Source organism: Schistocerca americana, chromosome 9, assembly GCF_021461395.2.
Source record: "Schistocerca americana isolate TAMUIC-IGC-003095 chromosome 9, iqSchAmer2.1, whole genome shotgun sequence".
Classification (NCBI taxonomy): domain Eukaryota; kingdom Metazoa; phylum Arthropoda; class Insecta; order Orthoptera; family Acrididae; genus Schistocerca; species Schistocerca americana.
The window spans coordinates 193638456-193665389 of record NC_060127.1 but is presented as its reverse complement, the minus strand read 5'-3'; the positions used below and the strand labels follow the sequence as shown (position 1 = coordinate 193665389).

Below are 26934 nucleotides of genomic sequence, written 5' to 3'. Positions count from 1 at the left end.
AACTGTTACAGTTCTAACACGAATTCCTTACAGCAGAATCGAAAAACTGGTAGAAATGGACCTCGAGGAAGATCAATTTGGATTCCGGAGAAATGCAGGAACATTTTGGGCAATAGTGACCCCAAACGCCTCTTAGAAGACAGGTTAAGGAAAGACAAACCAAGGTCTAGAGTGTGATTACGTAGGCTTTCCCGGCGTAATGAGTCATGAAAGTCTCTTCGGGTTTGCTGCCGGATCCTAAAATCAACTTGACTCGAGTTGATTTTAGGATCCGGCAGCAAACCCGAAGAGACTTTCAAGGTCTAGAGTATTTGTAGACTTAGAGAAAGCTTTTGACACTGCTGACTGGAACACTTTTTGAATTTATAAAGGTAAGGCTGCTTTCAGAGTCAGAGTGCGCGCCTAAGTAGCGAGCCCGTTACAGAGGAGGGTGACGGGATGCTGAGCCGCCCTCTCAGTTAGGGCCAGAGCTAGCGGTACACCGTGCCATGTGTGTTGCAGCCGGTGTCGGGGTGCTGGCCGCCGCTGCCGTCCGCTGTGAAGCTGGACTCGCTGCTGACCTGCCCCTCCCTCAACCTCAACGTCAGCATGCCCTCCTCGCTCAGGACACGCAAGGGGTGGTGCGGCTGTCTGCAGGTGAGTGGCGACTGCTGTTAGTACCCTGGCCGTTCAGTAAGTAATGCAACACATTTTTTTTTTCTGAGAGCAGGTTTTATCAGGATTCCTCACTCTTTTGGATGCAAAATCCTGTTTTTCAATATAATGTCAGGCCTTACGCCACCTTAGTGGGAGGGCTCGTATGCCCGTACGGTACCACTCTGCTGGTCGACGCCCCGCCCGTCACCTACATACTGCTTCCCGCCGACTCCGTCCTCCATTGGGCCAAACAAAGGGGAGGCGAGAAACCCACCAGGCACACAGCGTGCCAGCACTACCGAGAGAGACGTCCACTTCAGCCGCGAGGTGTTCGCGATCCGTCGGTCGCGTCGAACGAGTGAGTGTCCGCACGTTCTAACATTGCAGGAGCTGTAGCTGTGTGCGGGGCCCGGTTCGCTGGAGGTCGGACACGTTTGCGCGACCTTCTCGCGACGGTATAGACGCTTCGCCTAATGACTTCGTTCAGCGTCAGGCCTCCTAGACATTCTGCAAGCGCCTACGAACACGTGCGATGCTCAGGTTTTCCGCCAAGAGAAACTCGGCGACAGATCTCTGCTCGGAACGCCGGAACTTCGTGAAACTATAGCGGTAATATTCCACGATGTCTCACAACAATTTCCGCATTTTTTCAGGCGAAATTGGCTGAGAAAATATGTATTGCATTACTACTCGAATGCCCTCGTATTTGTAATTAATGTACAACCGTGGGCCATTTGCATTTCAATCTAATGGCGAAATCGAACTCTTTCCCCAAAACATGGATAAATTCATCTTCTTATAAGGAAGGAAAAACATAAGAAGATAGACAGAGATGATCATTTGACCCCTATCTGTGATTTTGTGTCAGTTTGTAAAAGCAAATATTAATTGTGCGACTGGCCGATTTCGACGTTTATGTCATTTTCGAGCACATAATTATTACGGTTATCCACAAGTGCTTCAAAATTGCATAAACGCCGAAATCGGCAGATTGCACTGTTAGTAAAAAATATTGCGGCCTGCTATGGACCGAGCTCACCTTTACAAAAATTTTAGAGGCTGTGGCCCCACGGAAAAATACAATTACTTTATTAAAATTTACTTTAAAGGTTTTACAGTATTATTGTCCTGCAAATATTTTATATTTGTTACTTGACAGAAAAGAAACCCACTGACGCTGGTGGAGCTTTTCCGAAACAGTTACGGGTATTAAAGAATTTTTGTTTGTCGAGGCAGAACCCAACTTCCGCAATTAACTTCCAAAGTTAGCAGACGACATCAGCGCGCCCCTCGCCCACGTCGACATGAAAACTTTTTTCCCGAGAACCGGAGACGATGAGGTTCCGTTCCGTTTAAGGCCCGAATGAATGCTGCCATTTGAAATGCGTTGTGCAATGTTTTTATGTTCGTTCCGTTTCGTGCGAATCGACCTTTTCTGTGTGAAAGCTCACCGCCATTTCGAGAAGTAGTTCGTTTTAAATCCAGTATTTTTAGTCCGTGTCACTATTTGCGTAGCGCCGCTGTGAATAGCCGAACGTGGCTGTAGAATACCGTTACCGAAACGCATTTAATCTCTGGGGTTCTATAGAAGCCCGTTGACGAGCCGTTTTTGCTCTCTGTGGCAGAGCTCTTTGTCGCCGTGCGTTGTTCAGCTGTTCCAGCGGTGCGGCCTTGTGCCGACGACACAATAGTCGCGTAGGCTCCGTTGTAATACAGAATGATTGTCCCCGGTGTGTGCTTCTTCATAAGCATGCGGGGATATCTCCAGTTGGTCCTCCCTGGCAGGGGCCCACACACTTGAGCAATATTTTAGAATCGGGCGCACGGCTGGTTTGTAAAGGGATGTCCATGACCTGGAGGTCAAATTTGGAACTATTTTTTTTCCAGCGAAAATCTGTTACGCTTTAACACAGTTAGCGTATCTACCACATTTCGCCGCCATTCGATAATTACAGCCCGTGGTGAGTTGCTGCACTTTAATTCTAATCACCTAATTTGTAAAAATGAAATTTTTAAATTTGTTTTACACATTGGTTAATACGCGCGAGTAGTGTTCGGACAGACGTATGGACAAAGAGGCTCGATGAAAATAGTATTAACTGCTTTGACGGAACCCAAAAAACTGATCTTTTATTGATATATTTCTTTGAACCTTACGATTACGTAGATTTTCAGTCACTTATTGTATGATCACTTAACAGAATTCTTCTCGCTGAATTCCAGCTTAACGATAACTTCTTGTTCGCACGTGTGTTTCGACATATTAGCATGCCACTTAACGTAAATATTGTATAAGTTTTGATACAAATTCATATTGAACAGAATAACATCGGCTTTATATGCGTTGCAGAACATCACGACTGACTCACTGAATGACAGGCTGTGATTTCGACTCTCACGGCGGGGAATTCCCTGAATGAAATCTGACACTCGTGCGGAACTTGCTCCAGTCGGGGAATCTCAGGCATACGGGCATGTAAATTGTTGAGCTGGGAGAGGCCATAAAGACTGGTGGTCACTGTAATATTTTCTACGTTCAGGATTAATTTTATATTAATTATTATTAGCTGTTAAAACATCACGATAATTATTATTATCCGTCATATTTAAGTATATTCTAATTTTAAAAAATTCACGTGAGATTATAGTTGCCCCATTCTCCCCCTTTAAGTGAGACTCGGTGAAGTTTTGCCGGACCCCCTCACCCCTTCCCAATCTTGAGGTCACGTAAGCAGGCTTCCTTCTAGACTGACTCCATTTTCCCAATATCCGATCAATGAAGCGAATCTGCTACCGGTTTACCTGCGACTGAGCCTATGCAATCGTTCCATTTCACATCGCTAGAAACTGTTTCAGCCAGATGTTTATATCAGTTCACTGATTCCAGTTATTGCTAATTGATGCAATCAAACAGGACTGATGAGGTTTCAGTGCTTACATTAATCTTTATTGGCCCCACTCTGTTCGTGCGTATACCGATGTGAAGAGATTTCAGCAGCAGAATATGCATTTTTGTCTCCAGGCTGAAATATTCCAAGCAATTTCGTCCGCCCACGTATTCGAGCCGGTTGTGCGAACAACCTCATTTCTTATCTTATGAGTCTACCTACCGTGGTATATCCTTGCTCCCCGTAGCTACCAAAGTATATGCTAGAATTCTATTGAACTACCTCCACACACTCTCCGAGACTATACTTCCTGAATCTCAGTGCGGATTTCGCCAGTCCAGAGGAACTATTGATACCCTCTGTGCGCCAAAACTGCAGTAGAAGCGCAGGGAACATCGCAGTCTTTACTGTTTGTGTTTATGACCTTAAAAAGGCCTTTGATACAGTGCGCAGAGAAGCTATGTGAATGTCTTAAGAAGTTTCGACTGTCCTGAACACTTCTTCAACTGATTCAATCTTTCCATGATGACATGTTGTAAGGTGGTCATGTCATTTTGATTTTTGTGTGTCATCGATGGGCACGTCAGAGAGAGAGCAAGCTACATTACTGTTAAACAGTCTCGCGGAGTCTTTGTCTCTGCGCAGTCTGATAAGTTCTTGGTTGAAGTGTGGCAGCTGATGGAGGTATTCAGTTGTGCTGTGTTGTGATTGTATCAGTTAGATGAGGGATTATTTTTTTGGTAAAGGACAGCGCTATATTGGAAGGCGAAAAAGATATATATTATGAATAATATTATTATTTTTGAACAGAAGAAGTTTGAGGTAACACTGCAGCACTGCGTAGCTAGGAATGATTATTGTCAGCTAGTTAACTTGCTCAGAGCTGAGAGAAATCCACCTCACTTTCCTGAGCCATGCGTTAACATATTAGTTGATTAAGCTGTTTGATTTTTATAGAAATTTTCTGTTAGCATTATTCCCTCTTTAAATTATTGTTCACTTTTTTAAGCATAGTATTGTTATGTGCGAAGATCAAGCGAAATTTTACCGTGTCTTTTTGAATACATACCTCATTCTAAAATCTTTGTCTTGAACTATCATTTCACAGGAATAGTTGCTCACCCCACCCCACTGAGTAGGGGAAAGCTGGGTAAAGTGGCCACCCTAAGAAAAACGTTTTGTTTCATTCACTTTATTTGACATATAAGCATGTAGAATGTATCTTATTAAGCTATGTACATTCTAGAACCATAAAAAAGTTGTATTATTACTCAGTACCATGTTCTGTAGTAGAGAAGTGGGCTTAAATGAATGTCTGAAAATGGCCACTTTGCCCAGTAGGTAAAAAAGACTCAAAGAACAAGTTTATGACACTGTGAATAGAAAGGAATTTCGAAATGTAGAACGTAGCCTACACATTTACAGAATGAAATTTATTAAAATTTGAGATAAATATTCAAACTTATTAACAATTTACCAGATTATACAAAACGTTAATAGTTTTACTTTCCAGGTTACAGCGCATCATTTGTCATGAGATCAAAGTCAAATTAGGGTCATAAGTCACTTATCTCTACAATATTCACACACGAACACGACGTCATCATATCCGGCACATTTTTCATGATCCCACAGCTTGCAATCAGAGCATCTAATCCAACCTTCATTGTCTTTAGATTTATTGAAACCCTCATTTCAATAAAAACATTCAGTGTCCTTATCTTCCTCGCTGTATTCTTCTTCACTGTATTCTCCAAAAAGCTGCTTTTTGCACTTTACTCCTAGCTTTCCTATTTGCACTTTTGCTTTGTTATTAGGCCTTTTTATTTCAACAGCTGGTTTAGTCATTTCTTCTTTTTCTACAAGGTTTGTTCTTCTTTTCTTGATCTGCTTTTTCTTCTTCGCCTTATCTTCTAACAGCTCACGTTTGTAAGGGCTAGAGGTTATTATCGTTGCCTGACCCCTTCTTTGCCCTTTATTTCTTTGTTGTTGCTGCTGGCCTAATTTTAATTTTGGTAAAGGTAGACCTATAATATCTTTTGGGCTTACTGCAAAAATTGTAGACTGTGTTACCTTCTCATTTGCGTCAGCAATGAAAGTGCCCTCATTATTGTTTTTGCCACTCATTTCTCCTTCCTGCGCAGCTTCATTTTCATTAGTAGGACTATCAACTGCTTCTTCGCTATTTGCTGCTACAACATCAAATTCATCTTCTTCAGTTTGCTTAGGCCTATTAAATACATCTTTAACACCTTCAGTTCCTTTGTTTGTCTCATTTACTGTGCCCCTTCTATTATCATTTAATTTTCCTCCACAGATTATGCCTATGTCCGATATGCACACCTCTGCAGCAACGAAATCTGCATCTGAAAATATAGACGGGTCCAAAGAGACAATCCCGCATTTACGAAATCCATTTATCGCTGTAGACGGTCCTGCTACCAGCAGAAATGCCTCTCCAAGAAGCTTACTGACACCTCTGCAGCAACGAAATCTGCATCTGAAAATATAGACGGGTCCAAAGAGACAATCCCGCATTTACGAAATCCATTTATCGCTGTAGACGGTACTGCTACCAGCAGAAATGCCTCTCCAAGAAGCTTACTGATTTGGAATTGTGTTATTACCCTTCCTGGGTTGTTTCAGAGAAACTTTTCACAAGCTCTGGCATAGAATGTTTTGAAAGGTGCCATAAATAATACATCAGGAGGTTTTCGTTTGTGGTTACAATGTGGTGGCTTTTTCTATGAAGTCTGTATTTTTTGTGTGGATGGCGTGTCCATCCAGAACAAGTAGGACAGGATTGTCAGCCGTAGGCTTTATGTAATTCAAGAAATGATCAAACCACTTCATGAAAATATCCATCTGCATCCATCCACTGTGATGGCAGGGAAATGCGGTTCCTGGAGGAGCATCATCCTGAAGTTCAACTTTCATTCTTTGTCTGGGAAATATCACAAAGGATGGATTGCAGACATGCATATGGCTACTGCTGAAAGCAATGAATAGCACCAACTTGGCGTCTGCCTTTACAAGAGAAAATTTTGAAATTTCTAGACTGAACTGTCGTTAGACCAGTTTTTGTCAACATTGTAGATTCTATGAGCAGGGTAAAAGTGTTTTTCTTGCACTTCCTGGAGAACGTTGAAAAATCTTTGCACATTTGCTTTATTAAAACCCTGAGCCCTGGCCATTGAAGTGGATTCTGGTTTCCTAGGGCTTATGTTTGGATGTCTTTTCCGAAACTGTGCCATCCAGTCCTTGCCTGCCATCTTTTTTTTCTTTATTAAATGGGTGTGGTACATTATTCCTCTCAGCAAGTTGAAACACCAAGTCTCGTAAATCAGTTACTGATATGCCATAATACCTTCGTTCCATGTAAAAAATATGGCTAACAAGTTCTTCTTCTTGCTTTTCGCCGAAAACACGTCTAAAGTTTCCAAGAATCATCTTATTTTCAATAGCATCAGGATTTTTCTTCTGGAATGTTTCTTGGAACATTGAACTGTTTGGCTACTGTTGTAAAGGGCATCTTTTCTTTTCTTACAGCTTCCAGTGTCTGGTGCATAGCATGGGAATCCCACGATGGTTGCAGTGATTTTCTCACATTCCTGTAATGATAGAACACACGTTTCAAAAATCGGTTAATATATTAATGCTTTAATATACGTACGTATTTTCAGACAGACTATTTTCTTATTATTGAGAGTATGTTCGGGGAAAGTGGCCACCGGCCAGACGACTGGGCACTTCGCCCGACTGGACGCCGGCCGGGGTGGACGAGCAGTAATCAAATGTCGCAGTACATACGTTTTAAATATACTTTCCTTCAGACGTATAGAAAACACAAAATATGTCACTGCAGACGAGTGCGCCCGTCTATCTCCACGAGACTCGCTGGCAATACCAAAGAAGTCTCTTTGAATAGTTTTAAGTGTTGTCCATTAGGCTGCAGCATTCTCCAAGGGAATAAATGCAAGTGGCTACTTTCCCGCCATGACCACTATAGCCGCCCATACCCTACCTTTTTACTGTTTGAATATAGTTGGAAATTTTATTTAGAAACAGAAATCTAACTAACCCGCCGCCTGCTTGCTGTTTACTGTTGCACTTTCGAGAAATATGCAACAGTGTTGTCAAGATGCGAAGTAAATGAAAATTTTGACGTGTGCCAGATAATTGTTTTACTTCAGCTACGCATTTAATATAAAGACGAGTTGCATTCAGATCAGTTACAGTTCAGTTCAAATTAGGTTCTGTCTGGTCGAAGGCTAGCGGACGAGTTTAAGTTGGACAACAGTTTGTGGGAACATAGTTTTGGTAAAATGTAGACCTTTTTTTTAGAGTAGGAAGTAAAGTTGGGCTAAATTTCAGACAGAAAGAAAATAGTAGGGAGGTTACGATGCCTGGGCATGTGCTGTAGAATGAAACATCGGTCAAATTCCCTACTACTAATGAGCTGAAACAAGGATGTGTCCTGGCACCATCGTTGTTTGCTCTGTACCTAGCAACCATGCTGTGTGCTGTGTGAGACATGGTCCGTACACAGTGCGAGAGTAGAACTTATATCAGATCTCACACAGCTGGCTGAATAGCAGTATGCTGATGACAACGCTTGTGTTGCAACTGTCTGTAAACTGTTTCGGTACTGCATATATACGGTTTGCCCTAACCATCAGCATCCAGAACACAAAGGTAATAGCGCAGCCATCTCCTGGAATGGTCCTTTCGGATTTCAATATCGCTTTTTCCAGCACACCTTTGGAACAAGTACATCACTTCCTCTATCTAGGAAGTATATTACCAACTAGTGCCTCGTTGTAAAAGGACGTGGAGACAGGATTCGTGCCGCGCGTGTTACTTTTGGACGCCTCCTACTTCGGATCTTCGTGAATAAAGATCTGACTCTACGCACCACACTGATGGTGTATCGCGCAGTTGTGTCTACCCTGCTCTAAAGTTGCGAAACCTGGACACTACATCGCCTTAATCCTAAGAAACTAGAACTTATTAAGCTTATCCATTAAAGATTCAGTTCATTTGAAGTTTCGTTCTTGCGTCTGAGTGTAAAGTTCAAGAAAATACAAACACCTGCAGTTCATTACAACTACTACAATTACATATTACCTCTAGCTGAAATAAACAGAATCTGCGTTTACTACTATTACAGATCATATTAATGTCAGAAGAGAAAAAAGTCGGCAGTTCATTTGAAGTTTTTTCCTTGTATTTAAACTTTAAATATAAAGTTCGTGGTCAAACAAATACCTGCAATTCATTCCAAATGCCGGCTTATGTGACCGAGCGGTTCTAGGCGCTTCAGTCCGAAACCGCGCTGCTGCTACGGTCGCAGGTTCGAATCCTGCCTCGGGCATGGATGTGTGTGATGTCGTTAGGTTAGTTAGGTTTCAGTAGTTCTAAGTCTAGGAGACTGATGACCTCCGATGTTAAGTCCCGTAGTGTTTGGAACCATTTGAATTTTTCATTCCAAATACTACAAATTCTGTAAAATTTTATTCCTCCACATTCATGTTAACGTCAGTCTTGATTAAAGTATTTGCCCGTAAACTGACTGTGTTATATGTTAATATAAGAATAGAAATAAGACACCAGATTGTTTGAACTTTGTTCTTGTAGTAATTTGTTTATTTATTTTATTTTGGGCTTTCGTGTTAACACCAGCTTTGATTAAAGTTTGTGTCCATTCATGGACTTTAGTACGAGCAAACAAAAACAGATAACATCTCAGAACAAAGTAGGTCTGTGTCATATCATTGTGCGAAGATCTTTGTAACAAGTAACTGTTGTATAGCACATGCTGGATGCTGGGAAAGTTTCGTTATCAGAGTGTATAAGCATGCATATCCTGTAAAAGTAGGTAATGTGATACCATCTGGTCGCAGAAAGTACAAAACAAAATTCTGGGCCAAATCGGCATATAAACAGTAAGCGTAGCGATGCATTAAACTATTTTGCATATTGTTGTCACAGAGCCAGCACGCGGCATTACGCTTCGAAACAGCTACGTAACTTCCTGGACACCATCTGAAGATGAGCCTCAAATGGTTCGAAAACCGGTACATGGAATAAATATGTCAAAAAAGTGACTGGTTGAAGTTCATGGAATAAATGACCATTTCAAAAAAGTGACTGGTTTTAGTTTTATGTACATACAAGGAAACTAGAAAGCTTCAACCAACAGAAGCTTAGATAATTATGAACATCAGATAGGATGTCTTCGTACAAAACAGTTCTGCTTTTGAGAAGGCCAAGACGTATAGTACAGAAGCCACCGTTACTGGTCACGAACTCAGATCGGTCATGTCCAGAGGATGAGAAACAACAGACTTCCTCGAGAGTGAAGTGATCCCCGTGGTGCGCTAAAGGAACCTAAAGAGTCCGAACACGTGGTGTGCAGCAGCAGAAGGTGGGGAACTACTCCAGCTGCTGCCTCACACTCTGACCAGGAAAATGGGAAACGTCACACTTCTGCAGGCCCAGCCACGCCCTCCACCCTCTGCGCCGCACCTTTCCTGCCGAGACTGGACTGCTAAGCCATCATAGACCTGAACTGCGATGCAATAATGGAAATGCCGGAGGAAACGAAAACTGGGATTTGAGTATCAGCCGGCATCCTCCTACAGTGCCACATCCCAGACGCCACGAGTCTCTCTTCTCCCGTGATCCCACAGTCCACGATTCGCGAACACACGGGGTGACAATTATTGAACTATATTACATAAAATCGTCATAACTTCTGAACGGTTTGCGTTAGGACGTTCAAACTGCACGGTTGGCCGCGGGGAGTGATGGTAATTAGTATGCGCATTCGTGCTTTGGATTACGGACGGAGGGCACTTCCATTTAAATGGGTTCGTCAGTAAGCAAAATTGAAGCATTTGAGGGACTGAGAAACCGCATTTCGCCATCGAGAAGTCTCTTCGCGCTCAACAGGTGACTGTGTGTGTGCAAGTCCAGTCACGGAATAATCGGTGCGATAGTCCTTGATGGCACGGTGACTAACGAACGGTACGTGAAGGTTTCGGAAGCTGATTTCTTCCCCATTAGCCAAAGTGACCCTGATTTTGTTAAGATGTGATTCGTGCAAGACGGAGCTCGACCCCATCAAAGCAGGAGAGTGTTTGATATCCTGGAGGAGCACTTTGGGGACCGCACTCTGGCTCTGGGGTACCACAAGTCACTGGCATGGTCCTCGAGTTACCGCCGTATTCTCCGACTCCTTTTTGTGGGGCTATATGTAAAGACAAGGAGTACGCAAATAACCTCAAGCTGAAAAGAGCCATTCACGAGGTCATCTCAGCATCGATGTTCCGACACTTCACCGGGACATGCAAAATTTCGCTATTCGTCTGTGCCACATCATCGCCAACGAAGGCAGGCATATCGAACTGTCGTAACCTAAATCAGAATATCTGTAGTGACGTTTACATGTTGAATGAAGTGTGTGCACGCCGTACTTTGTTACTATTTTAAGTTTTTTTTGTATAGCTCAATAATTGTCACCCTGTACAGTGCAGTGCTCCAGAAGTAAATTATGAGAAATGCCTTCCTCAGATTAAGACCTATGTTTGATATTAGTAGATTTATTTGATTTATTTGCCTTTACATATCGCCCTTACTACTTTTCTTCGAAGGTATCAGAATTTCTTAATTTCGTCTACTTCGTGGCTCCTAGTTATGATAAGTTTATAGCAAATCTTATTTCTTCGGTTTACTCTCAATTCATACTGTTCGTTCACTAGATCTGTCTTTCCATTCTAGAGGTCTTGTAGTTCTGCCTCATTTTCACCAAGAATAACCGCGTCGTCAGCAAATCGTATCGTTGATGTCGTTTCACCGTGGTCTGCAGTCACGAACACAAATTTGCTGAGAAGCCAGCTCGACAAATTGAGGATGGTTTAACTGAAACGTAAACAGCACTCACGGACTAGGCTGCGGTCACGGCGGCACTGATATCGGCCTCTTATCGAATCAGTGCGCCACTACGTGCCCGGTCACAATGTAGACGTTCTCTTCGTCCGAAAGTACATATTTCGGACGAAAACTGGTGAAATTTAAATCAATTTGTTTTCTTTGGCCACATAGACCGATACGACACGAAATATGGACTGTGAGCAACTGATCGAAGGAGAAGTTTGTGGCATCCTGAGGATGAAACTTTCGTAATCAGGGTATAGTTCGGTATCTATGGACTGAAATCGCAGGTTTACCGGAAACTACAATAAAGTTAGTGTAGTTGATCGTTTGGTGGACATTAGCTGTTACTGCTTACTAGCGTTTTGATGCCAGTAGGGTGACGTTTCTGTCACGTGAAGTGGTTTGCCAATGTGCTTGCTGTAGGTATTTCCACTTTTCACTCCTTTAGATGTTAAAAATATCTTATTCTAACTTTATGTTTGTCTTTCACACGTATGCTGAATGACAGTTATTGAAGGTTAATTGGCGTATGTCTCCATAACGTCAAATGAACTCAGCAAATTGGAGTGCCTGTAGTCTTGCTTTTCAAGGTCACCAAGAATCATCTCAAGTATGTAACACTTTCGGATAACGAAAGCTAAGTTGTAGTACTCATGGATGTGGGATTCGAGCTCTATTAAAAAAAATCCGGTACGGTACTCTCATTAAAGATGCAGTTCTGGCTCAAGTAAAGTAGTAATGACACTTAGATATTTGACATCTGGATATTACATATTTCCAGTATTTTGTCCTACACCACTTGGTGAAAAGTACATTTTCAAAGATTTTGTGTGAGACGCTGGATGCTATTTACGATACTCAAAAGTCTAATTTAAAAGCTAATATTTTCAGTCTTGCACCCCAAATTCTATGGAATATTTTACTTCCTTTCTCAAATCCACTGGTCATTTAGTAGAGTCTGCTTTTCTGAATGTACTGCTAGTGCAGCATTAATTTTGACCACTTGAAAATAAAATGAGCTGCTGTGAAACCACAAATCTTTCACTAATTAATTAATTAATACTTTCGTACTCATTCACAATACATTCCATTAGAACTACTGATAGCCTTGGGAGAGCCAGCCCTGACAAAAAACTCTACCATCTGGTGAGCAAGATGTATGAGACAGGCGAAATTCCCTCAGACTTCAAGAAGAATATAATAATGCCAATCTCAAAGAAAGCGGGGGTTGAAATTACCGAACTATCAGTTTAATAAGCCACGGCTGCAAAATACTAACACGAATTCTTTACAGACGATTGGAAAAACAGGTAGAAGCCGACCTCGGGGAAGATTAGTTTGGATTCTGTAGAAATGTTGGAACACGTGAGGCAATACTGACCCTACGACTTATCTTAGAATATAGATTAAGGAAAGGCAAACCCACGTTTCTAGCATTTGTAGACTTAGAGCAAGCTTTTGACAATGTTGGCTGGAATACTCTCTTTCAAATTCTGAAGGTGGCAGGGGTAAAATGCAGGGAGCGAAAGGCTGTTTACAATTTGTACAGAACCAGATGGCAGTTATGAGAGTCGAGGGGCATGAAAGGGAAGCAGTGGTTGGGAAGGGCGTGAGACAGGTATGTAGCCTATGGGCTGAAATGGCTCTGAGCACTATGCGACTCAACTTCTGAGGTCATTAGTCCCCTAGAACTTAGAACTACTTAAACCTAACTAACCTAAGGACATCACACACATCCGTGCCCGAGGCAGGATTCGAACCTGCGACCGTAGCAGTCCCGCGGTTCCCGACTGAGCGCCTAGAACCGCACGGCCACCGCGGCCCGCGTAGCCATGTATGGAAGTGAAACGTGGACAATAATAGTTTAGACAAAAAGAGAAAAGAAGCTTTCGAAATGTGGTGCTACAGAAGGACGCTGTAGATTAGATGGGTAGATCACATAACTAATGAGGAGGTATTGAATAGAACTGGAGAGAAGAGAAATTTGTGGCACAACTTGACTAGAAGAAGGGATCGCTTGGTAGGACATATTCTGAGGCATCAAGGGATCACCAATTTAATATTGGAGGGCAGCGCGGAGGGTAAAAATCGTAGAGGGAGACCAAGAGATGAATTCACTAAACAGATTCAGAAGGATCTAGGTTGCAGTAGGTACTGGGAGATGAAGAAGCTTGCACAGGATAGAGTAGGATAGAGAGCTGCATGAAACCAGTCTCTGGATTGAAGACCACAAGAAGAACAACACAAATTTTATCCTTGAATCATGTAATAGAAACATCGCCTATTTTCACTACGTAGACTAACTATTTTGTGCTCTTAACCTAATTGGGAAAAACTACGCCGATATCGCTCGTCCTGCTACTGTGAGGTAATAAACCGAACTATCAATAATGTGTTTGCAACGGATCCTTAATGTGGGGCATCGTTGAAGTTGTACAAACTGATGGAAAAACATTGCAACACTAAAAAAATAATTAATGTAGAGTAAAGAAATTTCGTAAATACGTTTGTCTAGGTGCCATAATTAAGTGATTAAGAAGCGCGAGGTAAGGAATTGCAAATGTGAAATGCTGGTACATTAATGACCAGTGTAACCGGCAAATCGTCGAATGCCGTCGTGCAGACGGGCACGCGTTGCGCTGTACAGGTGCCGGATGTCTGTCGGCCAGAGTTCCTTGCCTGTTGCTCTCGGTGGGTCAATACAGGGACGGTTAACGCCGGTTGTGGATTACGCTGGGGTTGTCGTCCGACGTTGTCTCGTACTTGCTCGATTGGAGACAAATTTGGTGACGGAACAGACTAAGACGGCACGTTAACTCTCTGTAGAGCCCTGTTGTAAAAGACCCTCTGGAATGCTGTTCATTAATGGCAATACAACGGGACGAATCGTGAGACTGACGTTCAGGTTTGCAGTCGGCGTGCGCGGGATAAGCACGAGAGTGCTCCCGCTGTCCGTCATACTCAGACAGGTTGGCAGGCTGGCTGCAAGCCTCCCACGAGCTCTGGCTTCACGCAAACAAAGTCGCAAATGGCGGTGTTTTGCAGTCAGTGAAATGCACGCTACAAGGCTTCTGGCTGTGTGCTCTCCTCGAGGTAAGCGGCTTGTGGCTGTTCGCTACGTCACGTGTTGTGCCGGCTGCTGCTCAAACTGCTGCGACAGGCGGCGGTGCGGTGCGGTGCGCCGGAGCCGCGGCGGTCTTCCCTGTCGACAGTGCCAGGTGGTCGTCACCTTGCGAGCGTACGTTCTCGTGACCTGCTACGTGACATCATTCAGACTCAGTGAGGTACTGTCTACTAGCATCGACTCAGAGGTAAGCGACGCTCACGTCCTGTACAACTTGCAGCCTACTCTGATTTGCATCCTCGTAGTGGCGCTACTTGCGACACTCTTACGCGACTGGCGCGAATTTTGAGCAGGCTTCGTCTTTCACATGTAGAAACACGTCTACCAACTTTCGTTCGTGTCACACCACTCTTTCTTCGTGTTCCATTTCTTTCTGTCAGAAGGAAAATGGCGTCACAGTGTTAAAGCGCTTTAACTTTTGTGGTATGGCGTTTTTTTCTATTCGTGTCATATTCGTAAAACTTGGCTGGTAATTTGAGTAACTGAAGACAAAGTGTACAGTACTTGCCTCGTTCTTTTCGAGACACCGTATACGTAGCTCATTTACATGCGCTCGGATCTCTTTGATAGCAAACGCAGCACTCGTCTGAATGCAGAGAGGCGTCGTCATATCCCGGCCTTCGTACACAGGATAACTTCTAACCTAAGCGAACCTCCTGGACCTCGACAAACATTGACGGAGGGCGGAACCGCGTCGCTGGCGACCTCTGGCGGGGACGCTGCCTCCGTGAGCGCCGCCTTAAGTTACGTTGTGCAAGACGCGACAGTTGGCTGCGACTGCGACGCTGCCCCCTCCTCTTTTCCCACCCTGGCAGACGGCGACACGGCCGCAACACGACTGGAGTCGTCGCCGTTTCCCAAGCTCCGGACGGCGGCGGCGGATTCAAATACATAAGAAAAATAAGAATTCCGATTTTCTTGCTGTAAAAAATACTGTATGTTAATGCAACAAAGTTACATCGGCTCCCAGAGTTAGTTTTTCGATACAGATTCTCCTTTTACTTTAAAAAATTGAAAAGTATCTCTTCCGGTTTTGCGTGTTTTTTTCGCTGTATATTACTTCTCAATCAATTGTGAGGAAAGTAAAAGGCACAAAAAATTGATGTTTGCGTATCTTACAGTTTCACATCACAGCTTGATAATGAGGTGTGTATTTTTCCGATATTCGTCACAGTTATCCCGATACTTAATTTACAAGTAACCTACTGCATAAAATTTGAATTGTGTACAGTGAAAAATGTGGTCGCTGGCTACTTTACGCATGGTTCACGTTAGGTCATACATCGTTGCCGATGAAAAGAAGCTAACATATCGAAATTATTTTTTAAGTTGAGATCAGATTGATATCGATCTCCGTTTCCGAGATTTGGGCTCATATATCTCCGGGAGCGTCGCGACTAGCCGCCAGTTCTGTCGACGCGCAACGAGAATCGTGTGGTCATCACACGATAGAGAATGCATTTGTTTTGTTTCGCTGACACATTTGGACCTAATGAAACCATTTTATGTCATATTCCTCCGGTATGAGTTACTAATATTTCTCCATATGCTCTTGACAATTTCATTTAAAATGCCACGAAACGTAGGTTTCTTAAAGCCAAGTGATCAAGCAGAACCCATTTTCTTGGTTTTGCTGAGGCATCTGAACCTGTTCCAAGCTTTCTTTCTCGTTTATTTCTCTGATACGAGTCCCGAATATTCCTCCATCTGTTTTTGCACATTTCACCTAAAATTCCAATGAAAGATAAGTTTATTAACAATAAGCGCACGCTAGCTTCATTGCATTGTTTCAAGTTCTTGACAACAAGATAGGGTTACACCTTAAACATCTCTAGAATTTTGATTCTGAACGTCTACAGTATACACTGGCAGAAATGTGGAAGAAATAATGTCCATGCTTGTTCACAAAATTTCCCCAAATTATACTTGTCAGTTTCTCCCATGCAGAAACTTTTGGAACAAGCTAAGGCAACTTTCATAGCCGACTGAATCTTTATTCCCATCGAAATGAACTTCCATATTCTTGTATTCTGACAGCATACATCGTTATGGATGACATCAACATTTAATCTTGCCAAGCTGCACTCAAAAGATGACTCCAGGATTTACAAAACACGAATTTCAATTGTGAACTGTGTCAGACCAGAAGGGCCTTGTAAAACAGTAGTGCACTTTTGGCACAAGTTTTTTGAGCACCATCTTCTACCAATGAATTGAAGTGAATGTGACAAATTACTTATTGCAGCATACTGTTTGCGCAATCTGTTGAGAAACGCCTTCCTCAAAAACGAACATCTATTGATTACAGAAAGCTGTACAACAATCTGGTGGTGGTTTTTCACAACTAGAAGGTATCACCAAGACACCAATCTACCGTTTACTTTCAAAGTGAAGGTATTGTAGAATGTAACTTTCTCGTTGTACTTTAGATTGTTCATTTTATAATGTATTTGCCGTTTTCAATTTTTATCGTCACAAAAAAGAGTAATGCGAAAATTGACCTTCAAGTTCATTTTCATCATTCTAATTCTACATCTGCATGGATTATACTGATTTTCATAACAGGCCTGAAAAATTTGCATTAATGGGAAAATATTATATATTTCACTCACCTGCCAGTTTCAACTGTGCACCAATTACTTCCCAAATTCTGTCTCTGAACATAGTGTCTCTATATTTAGGGTTCTTCAAATCGTAAAGGCAAGGCTGTTGCGAGACCAGCTCACAGAGCATCACATCCTGTGAGTGGCTCATTTCAGTTTTCCTTGACTGGCTCGACATCTTTCTCGCAGCCGTACGTCTTTGTGTCGTGCGACTTCCGTCGCAACACTGCTCACTGGTGCAGTGCTGCGACAGCTGCCGCAACAGTCGCGCGTCGCATCCCAAACTCGAACTGCGCATGCGCCAGCGGACAACTTCTGACGTCACGTAGCGACCCGTCGCAGTCGCTAGTGTGCGTCGCGCCTTGGACAACGTACCTTTAGGGGGCTCCCGTGTTCAAACACCCCTTATAAATCACCTGTTTTCTCAGAAAGTGTATGAGTTGGGAAGCTGAAATTTTTACAGGTTATTTGTTGGAGTATTGGCTACAACGCAACACGTGGATTTTTAAAAATTTGAATTCAGTTGTTAGAGGTTAATTTTTTTTATTGTGATGAAAACTCACTACTTCCTTGACTTTTTCGTTTATAAATTCAACAATTTACGGGTTTTTGGAAAAATTTGTGTTAAGTTACACAGAAGGGACTGTGTAAGATTTCGTGACAAGTTGAAGCAAATTGGTTTGGTAAAACCTAAGAAAACATAGAAATTGTATGAAAAATAAAACTTTTGAGTATCGAGTTACAAAGTTTGAATTACCTTTTTAGTGCGCTCCAGGTCTTCTTCTTCATCTTCTGCAAACTCCTCGTCCATCTTTCACTTTTTCCCCTACTCTGGCTACGTACAGCCCTGTCATCAGCCTGCAGACGTTCCTCGTCTAAAGCGAGCATCGTTGGTCCCATGTTGAAACGTATCTTCATTCCCATATTTGGAAATGCTTTGCACCTTACAACGTAGCAGCAGCATCCTGCACACCAAACTGAAGTGTTTCTGTTCCGACAAACACAGTCTTGGGCATACTCGAACATATAACGCCATTTGCACTTTCATTGGGGTTTTGAGTTTTTCCACGAACACACTTTTTCAACAGTACAGGTGCTGCTAAGTCTCTGAAAATAATTTTATCTCCTCCATTACCGCAGCCGGCCGGTGTGGCCGTGCGGTTAAAGGCGCTTCAGTCTGGAACCGCGCGACCGCTACAGTCGCAGGTTCGAATCCTGCCTCGGGCATGGATGTGTGTGATGTCCTTAGGTTAGTTAGGTTTAAGTAGTTCTAAGTTCTAGGGGACTGATGACCTCAGAAGTTGAGTCGCATAGTGCTCAGAGCCATTTGAACCATTACCGCATCAGGCGGACTATGTTCATGAGCGTACACTTCACCAGTTAGCAATCCCTTATTGTACTTACACCAACTGTTTTCTTCTGCGGCACGCAAGTAATATGGGGACTTTCATCGGTTACAAAAGGTATGAAAAAAAGAGCCCAAATAGCCTTCTTCATTTCGTCGACACTGCGTGTGTTTTGCCTAATAGTCATTCCATTATAGTTCAGTATTTTGTCAGTCACACTCTCAGCCAACCTCCCGTTCTCCTCCAACCCTTTACCATCACCGAGTTTTCCTTCTTTGTACGAAACTTTCAATCACCGAAGTCTTGATCCCATTCGTTTCTGTACGTTTCCAGTACACTTAGATTTGTGCACTACAACATCACCACCGAGGTAATCCACATATCGCACTTTTGTCACACGCAACAGAACGTTGAAATATATTAGCAACACCAGCATTTTCCGTTCCTCCACTACTGCCACTATACTTAGCTGTGCAATTATTTTCATGTATACTGTTATTTTTTTGTCGACTCCTACAATATTACTGCTACAATTGAAACTTTCCCTGTATACTGCACCATGAAGAGATGTGTGTCCCCTTTTATGCCACGTACCATCTAATGCTTCAGTCAAGTCTGTATTACCACTGTTTTCTATTACTGCCTCGTCCACAGCTTTCTTCATAGAGTCTATACAGACATCTTCTACTTTAGAATCTGTAAATCTATTATAGTTCGTAAACTTGGTTGGGTGTTTCCAAGATTCATCATGACACAGAAAACTGCACCTGCAGTAGCACCCTCATCAATTGTACGGAAGGCACAAACAAGTCTAATGTTGTGTTCATTGATTTTGCTACCATTTTCTTCATTTGGAGTTACTGCACCACTGTTCCAAAAGGTGGTCATGTGTCAAAGCTTAGCACACATCAGTTCCATTTCACTGGCAAGTCCTATGTGATTTTTTAGAGAGAAATCCACACCGATTTCACCATACTGGACACATCTTACACAGTTTCCAAAATTTCCGTTGAGGACTGACATCAAAGATTTCATTCACATCCGATTCGCCCATAAAACATTCATTCTTTTCACTAACTGAACCAAGCTTCCTCCGCGAAGTACTTTCTTTCTCACTTTCGTTGCAATGGGTAGATGAACCAGCAAGATTAGGTTCACACATTTGGTTATCGTCTTTACTGTTTGCGGTAATCACACCTTGGATTTTCAACATTTCTACTTATCTCAAAAGCCTTCAGAGGATTTCTAGTCACTTTACGTTTACCCAGGATTATCCTTCAAGAAAACAGAGACTTCAATGCAAAGAATTCACTACGAATATTTTCAGGATTACAGAAGATAGAATAAACATGAAACACACGATAATAAAGCGAGCTATATGTTTCGAACTATCACAAGTTAGCCACAACACTTATTTTGTAACACCTACTTTCTCTCACGTCACTAAAATGTACATGATGAGAATGTAGATTCGCGCACAACATTTTACAGCAATTTAACAGCGCCACAGTGGGTCACGCCCATGCAGAACATATTTGAAAAACATTTTAAAAGTAGTTTCTTCGGAAATGATGTCAATTGAAAGGGGAAAGTTTGTAGATTTTAAAAATGCAAGAAAGTAAAAATGGAATATTTCGTAATTTTGAACCTTTCCGGAGCCGGAGCCGCTGAGGCCGTCAGGCACGTTCGGTGTTGCTGGCTGCGGCCTGAGGTGGTCAGCACGCCGGCAGAGCTCCTCGTTTTGCCTCGCAAGGGACCAATAATGAGGAAAACATCTGAGTAGGTACTGGGAATGAGTCCTAATTAAGTTCGAACACTCTCCTTGGGCGTAGCAAATAAAAAGACCATCCGGCAAGCGGATATGTGTAATTTTTTATGTTTATGGTACGTAAAATTTAGAAGTGAAACATCAGCACCGAAAAGCTCTAAGCAGCTCTCAAAGAATTTCGTGAAAATAGACACTGAAGACTTCCGAGGACTATCAGTTCTATCAAGCTAAGGTGGTTTTTCACGGTGGGCCATATGGCTCGAGACTTAGATTATGTAAGCAGGTACTGTGTTGAACTTAGCTACCCACATTCGAAATGATCTGCGAACTTTTACCTGTCACAAAATAACGAAAAGGAGGACGAGTAAAGCTAACGAACCCAAGTACGAAGCCATAAAAGGGACACAAATGTGGGAAAACATTGCATCCTTAAATCCCGCGTATGTTCAGTCCGGTGTGATGTGCTTAGAAGAAGTAATACCGAAAGCAGAGAAATTATATAAAATAAAATTGTGCCCACGCCTTACTGTGAATATGGCCTACTGACTGATTCAACAGCTCACAGGTTAACATTCTGTCAGAAAATATACATAAGGGTATGGGAACTTAAAAGAACTCACACTTACGAACAGGACAGCCGAGAATGCAATGAATTTGAAAGCTGTAATCCAAACAACTTGCAATGCCAACCCTGAACCAGAGAATATGACTCACTGTACAGTATACATATTATTGTCTTCTCTATTAAGAAGGTTACAGCACGAGCATACTCACATTTACGTGACTCGGCAGCCAGGGACAGTGGTCGTGTGAGAGCGAGTCGCATGTGTGCAGAAGGAGGCCTTTTGGCAGAAAGCTTAACTTGTTAGCGGTCTTTTTTGTTATGCCTGTCTCCACTATATATCTATCCTTCTCATAATATTGTCATTATTCCATCGTGAATTTTCCGTTGTCTGGTCTAAACTACTGTGATAGAGACAGTGGTCGTCATCTGTCTTCTGCTGCGGCCTGCCACCAATTCCTCTCCCCTTCACCTCAGAGCAGCACTTGCAACCTACGTTCTCAATTATATGCTGGATGCATCCTACTCTCTGTCTTCCTCTGTAGTTTTTACCCTCTACAGTTCCCTCTATTTCCTGATTTCTTAATAGATGTCCTATCATCCTGTCCCTTCTTCTTGTCAGTGTTTTCCGTATATTCCTTTCCTCGCCGATTCTGCAGAGAACCTTCTCATTCTTTACCTCTTCAGTCCACTTAATTTTCAACATTCTTCTATAGCATTACATCTCAGGTGCTTCGATTCTGTTCCTGCTTTCCAACACCCCATGTCTCACTGCCATACGATGCACTGCCCCAAACGGACATTCTCAGAAATTTTTTCTTCAGATTGGTAACTATGTTTGATACTAGTAGACTTTTCCTGGCCAGGAATGCCTTTTTCTTCAGTGCTAGTCTGTTTTTATGTCCTCCTGGCTCTGTCCGTCATGCTGCCTAAGTAGCAGAATTACTGAACTTTATCTACTTCGTGATCACAGATTATGATGCCAAGTTTCCCGCTGTTCTCATTTCTGCTACTTCTCATTACTTTCGTTTTTCTTTGATTTACTCTCAGTCCATATTCTGAACTCATTAGACTGTTTACTTACTCAACATATCGTGCAATTCTTCTTCACTTTCACTGAGGATAGCAATGTCATCAGCGAATCTTAACGTTGATATCCTTTCACCCTGAATTTTAATCCCACTCTTTATCTTTCTTTTATTTTCGTCATTGCTTCTTCGACGTATAGATTGAAGAGCAGGGGTGAAAGACTACATCCGTGTCTTGCACCCTTTTTTATTCAGAACGCTTCGTTCTTGGTCCTTCAGATTATTCCGCCTTGTTTCTTGTACATATTGTATATCACCCGTCTCTCCCTATAGCTTACCCTTGTTTTGCTCAGAATTTCCAACATCTTGCATCATTTTACATTATCGAACGCTTTATCCGGGTCGACAAGTCCTACGAAGGTGTCTTGATTTTTCTTCACTCTTGCTCCCATTATCAACCTGAACGTCAGAACTGCCTCTCTGGTGCCTTACCTTTCCTAAAGCCAAATTGAACGTTATCTAGAGCATCCTCAATTTTCTTTTCCACTCCTCTATACACTATTCTTGTCAGCAACTTGGATGCATCAGCTATTAAGGCGATTGTGCAATAATTCTCGCACTTGTGGCTCTTGCAATCTTGGAAATTGTTTGGATGATATTTTCCGAAAGTTTGATGATATATCGCCGGTCTCATACGTTCTGCACACCACCGTGAGTAATCGTTTTGTTGCAACTTCCCACAATGATTTTAGAAATTTCTAATGGAATGTTGTCTGTCCCTTCTGCCTTATTCTTCCAAAGTTCTTTTAAATTATGTTTTTAGTACTGGATCCGGGGGTCGATCGTTGCTTACGTCCGTAGGTATAATCTAAATTACCCTATACGTGACCCATGGGTGGTGATAAACGAGCAACAGTGACATAGGCGATATACAGTATGTCTGAAAACATAACTAATAACCGTCGTTTTCAGTACCACCCAACTAGAGACGAGAAACACCTAGTTCGTATTACGCAGCTTAATATTGAAGGCATAAGCTCTGCCAAATGTGAGTACCTACAGAAACAACTGCATGAACTTAACACTGATGTCAACATTCAAGAAACACATAGCAAAGATGAGCGAGATCTTCAGTGTAGAGGACGAATACCTAGCTGTCCACCATCCACAGTATGGAATAGCCACTTATGTGAGGTCAAGCCTGTAACTGATTCTACACAAGTTAACCACATCTGTACAATAGTAATCCAGATAACGACTTAAAAATTGTCAATCTGTACAAGCCTCCAAGTGTGAATTGGATCTCTACAGCTGTGCCGGCTTTCGATCACCGTTGTATATACACTGGAGACTTTAACAGCCATCACACGGATTGGCGGTAAGACACCGTGGATGTCAGTGGGGAGCCACCAGCTCAATGGGCAGAAACTACCATCATGCACTTGTCTTTGATATGAAAGACAAGGGAACCTTCCACTCTGCACACTGGAATAAGGACTACTACCCAGACTTGGTATTTGTGCCCAAAGATCAGCTGGATCAACCACTTAACGCCACTCGTACTGTTCTGTCTAACTTCCTAAACAGCCAACACCGTCCTGTTATGACAGAAATTGGTTTAAAAATTCCCCTTGTAAACTCAATCCCCTACCCAGATGGAATTTTCAACGAGCTAACTGGGATGGATTCTCAAAAGATCTTGACTCCAACTTAGCTGCTAAGAATTTACAGACAAGAGCAAGCAACTACTGTGAATTCGTTAGACTAGTTATCAAAGCTACTAAGTCAAACATTCCTAGGGGTTACAGAAAGGAATACGTGCCTGGCTGGAACCAAGAAAGTGAGACTATATATACCAAGAATACCAAAGTTCTAGAAATCAAACAGTGGGCTCACAGCTACTCCACTTTTTAAACAAGAACAGACGATAGAAATGGGAAGCAACACTCAAAGAAATGAACTTTGCACAGTCAAGTAGTAAAGCATGGAGAGTCTTGAATGGGCTAACTGGCAAGTAACACCTCAGAGAGCCTGATACTCCAGCTGAACAGGTGATGAGGATTGTGGAAAGGGCCAAATAAGGTGGCGGCCAGTTTCACTCAAAATTGTAATTTAATAACACCTTTAAATCAAAACGGCACATAGCCGAACCTTTACAACTACAAGTTTCAAAATGCAGTTCTTTCACGGCTGAAGGCCTCCAAACAAGAAATCTTCAGATCGCAAGAAATCTTAAAAATCAACAAGATAAAAATGCTGTTAAAATAGCAAATAACATATATATCACAGCTAGGTGGAAAGCCTCAAGGCAAAAGTAGATAGAACAAACATATACGAGGTGCAATACCAACGGCTGAAGGCCATAATCTTTTAAGGCAGTACGCCGCAATGTTTTCGCTTAAGGGGAAATTTTGAGAATAAGGCTTGAAGCGGCTGAAGGCCCACAGTTGATTTTCTAAAAATTCAAAAATACCTTAACCTTTAAATTTTCAGTGGCTGCCGGCCGGGGTGGCCGAGCGGTTCTAGGCGCTACGGTCTGGAACCGAGCGACCGCTACGGTCGCAGGATCGAATCCTACCTCGGGCATGGATGTGTGTGATGTCCCATAGTGCTCAGAGCCATTTGAACCATTTTTTTTCAATGGCCGAACACACACTAAATGAAAAAGCAACGCAACGAAATAACTACATTTAAGAATAAGGCTTTAAGCGACTGAAGGCCGCCGGCCGCGGTGGTCTAGCGGTTCTAGGCGCGCAGTCCGGAACCGCGCGACTGCTACGGTCGCAGGTTCGAATCCTGCCTCGGGCATGGATGTGTGTGATGTCCTTAGGTTAGTTAGGTTTAAGTAGTTCTAAGTTCTAGGGGACTGATGACCACAGATGTTAAGTCCCATAGTGCTCAGAGCCATTTGAATCATTTTTTGACTGAAGGCCCACAGTTGATCATAAATTGATTTACATAAAACTCAATAAAAAAAATTTCTTTTAAAACGTTGGCTATAATAGATTACCACAGACCATTAAACACCCATGATAAGGGCAGTACAGACAACGGCACTCAGACGCTTCCAGGGTTGGGGGGGGGGGGGGGGGGGGCTGCCCTCGGAACTTTAACGTTCACTTAGGTGAGTCAGGTATTGAGCTCAAATACACTTGATCCATCGGTAAGCCAACCAAGAGACAGTCACAGATCGACCGACCAAACGACTTGCTCGCCACCAATCGGCACATAAAAAATCAAAGACCAAACTCTTACCGACGTAATTATCCACAATGAAGTTTATATTAGCTGTCAGAATTACACGCCATGTTCGACAATGACAATAGGTAAGGAAAGGGCGCTGCCTGAAATTACGTTAGTGGCCAGGGCGGGTAACCGGGACACTAACGGCCACAAGGCAGAAAATTCCGCTGGTACACTTGAATTTTAAATAAGTTAATACAGTCCACTTCACCAAAAAGGAACACTGCCTGAAATTACGCCAGTGACCAGGGCAGGTAACCAGAACACTAACGGCCACAAGGCACTTGAATTGTAGTGAACCAATACAGTTAACTCCACCGCACGGCGGCTCGATTTCATCACTACAAACACTCGGTGTTGCTGATATGAAAAGCTCCCCAACAGCGAACCACCGAAACGAATGACACAACATGAATGGACGTGGCTTGGGTACTTCACTCAACTTTGTCGTCCTGGGTCGGTGAGCCACGAAGCACTAGCGATCGGACAGCTCCACACACGCTCCGACACTGCGCAGGGACCGCCAGCAGACCCAGCCGACTGCACCGCACGGAGATCCTCCCACCAACCTACCGACTACCCTCAGAATGCCGACAACATCTAAAACAGTCGTCAGTGGAAATAACGCCAACTACCACACTAGCTGACAAACACTTGCACGTAGACCTGAACGATACCGAACAGTAACTAAGCACCCACGAAGACAAATCGGGAGTCGATGCACACACCCACACAGCCGACTCATGAACGATCGGCGAGCCAAAACGCTTCATCCGGTAGGACGACCGACCGACGATCCAGCAAGACCGTGGCCCGGCTCAAGTGATGCGTGGCGGCAATGGTCGGGCGAGCCACGTCGACGCAGACCTCACTGCTCCAATCCGACTGCACTAGTGTCGCATTGTGACTCCCCGACTGGCAGGTCCGGAAGGTCTCGATTGAGCTCCAGACACGTTCCAACTGACTGGCAGCCCGAACTCGCGTACGACAGACAGCGGCTGGGAAGAAATAGCAGTCGAGCAAAGATACTACGAGAGGGGATACATCGATACGCACTGCTAGCGCCGCTCACGGTCAGGAAAGCAGCAACTCTGTGGCACCAGTAATTTAAATTAACGTAGTGATCTGGAATGTAGAAACAGGGTGTAAAGTACATGACGGCGGGAACACGAGCCACGCACGGCTCAAAGTCGTATCCTAAATTGAGTCTCGAGCTCATTGCCAACCGGATTGCAGACCTCGCAAAGGCAAAGATAAACAAGAATCATACCAGAGCAGTGAAATGTAACCTCTCTAACCTCAAGCGCAGTGCCCCAAGAAACGAGCCACTTTCCAGCTCCTTCTCCATAGCGGAAGTAGGAAGTGCTGTCAAGCAACTGAAAGTCGGTAGGGCTGCTGGTCCCCACAACATCTATAATGAATTTGTTAATAACATGTGCCCACACTGCATATGCTGGCTCACTTCGCTCTTCACTCACATAGTCAAAGAGAACAAATTTTCCAGACAATTCAAACTGTCAAAAGTTATAGCCACTCTCAAATCTGGCCAGCCTGAAGACAGCCCTGAAAGCTACCGCCTTACAGCACTGCTCAGTTGTACATTCACTTTTGGAACAAGTCGTCCTAACCAGAATAGCACCGTTCGTCGAGGCTACTACCCCTCTCGAACAAGCTGGCTTCAGACGAGGACACAGCTGCACCGATCAAGTTCTTGCCCTAACAACCCATACTGAAGCAGGTTTTCAAGGCCATCTGAAATCAACAGCTGTCTTCATCGACCTGACAGCCGGATATGACA

General features: G+C 43.1%; 1 protein-coding gene across 2 annotated transcripts in view; it reads left to right on the top strand.

The window, feature by feature from the left end:
• Positions 1–26934, top strand: part of LOC124551379 (disheveled-associated activator of morphogenesis 1) — a 435878-nt gene that overhangs the window by 259692 nt on the left and 149252 nt on the right. Inside the window, exon 2 of one of the 2 annotated variants that reach the window (XM_047126427.1) lies at positions 502–636. In XM_047126427.1, the coding sequence (XP_046982383.1) occupies positions 502–636 (135 nt within the window). Of the gene's footprint in view, positions 1–501; positions 637–14721; positions 14774–26934 lie in introns of those variants that run through there. The other variant, XM_047126428.1, reaches the window with a different exon arrangement.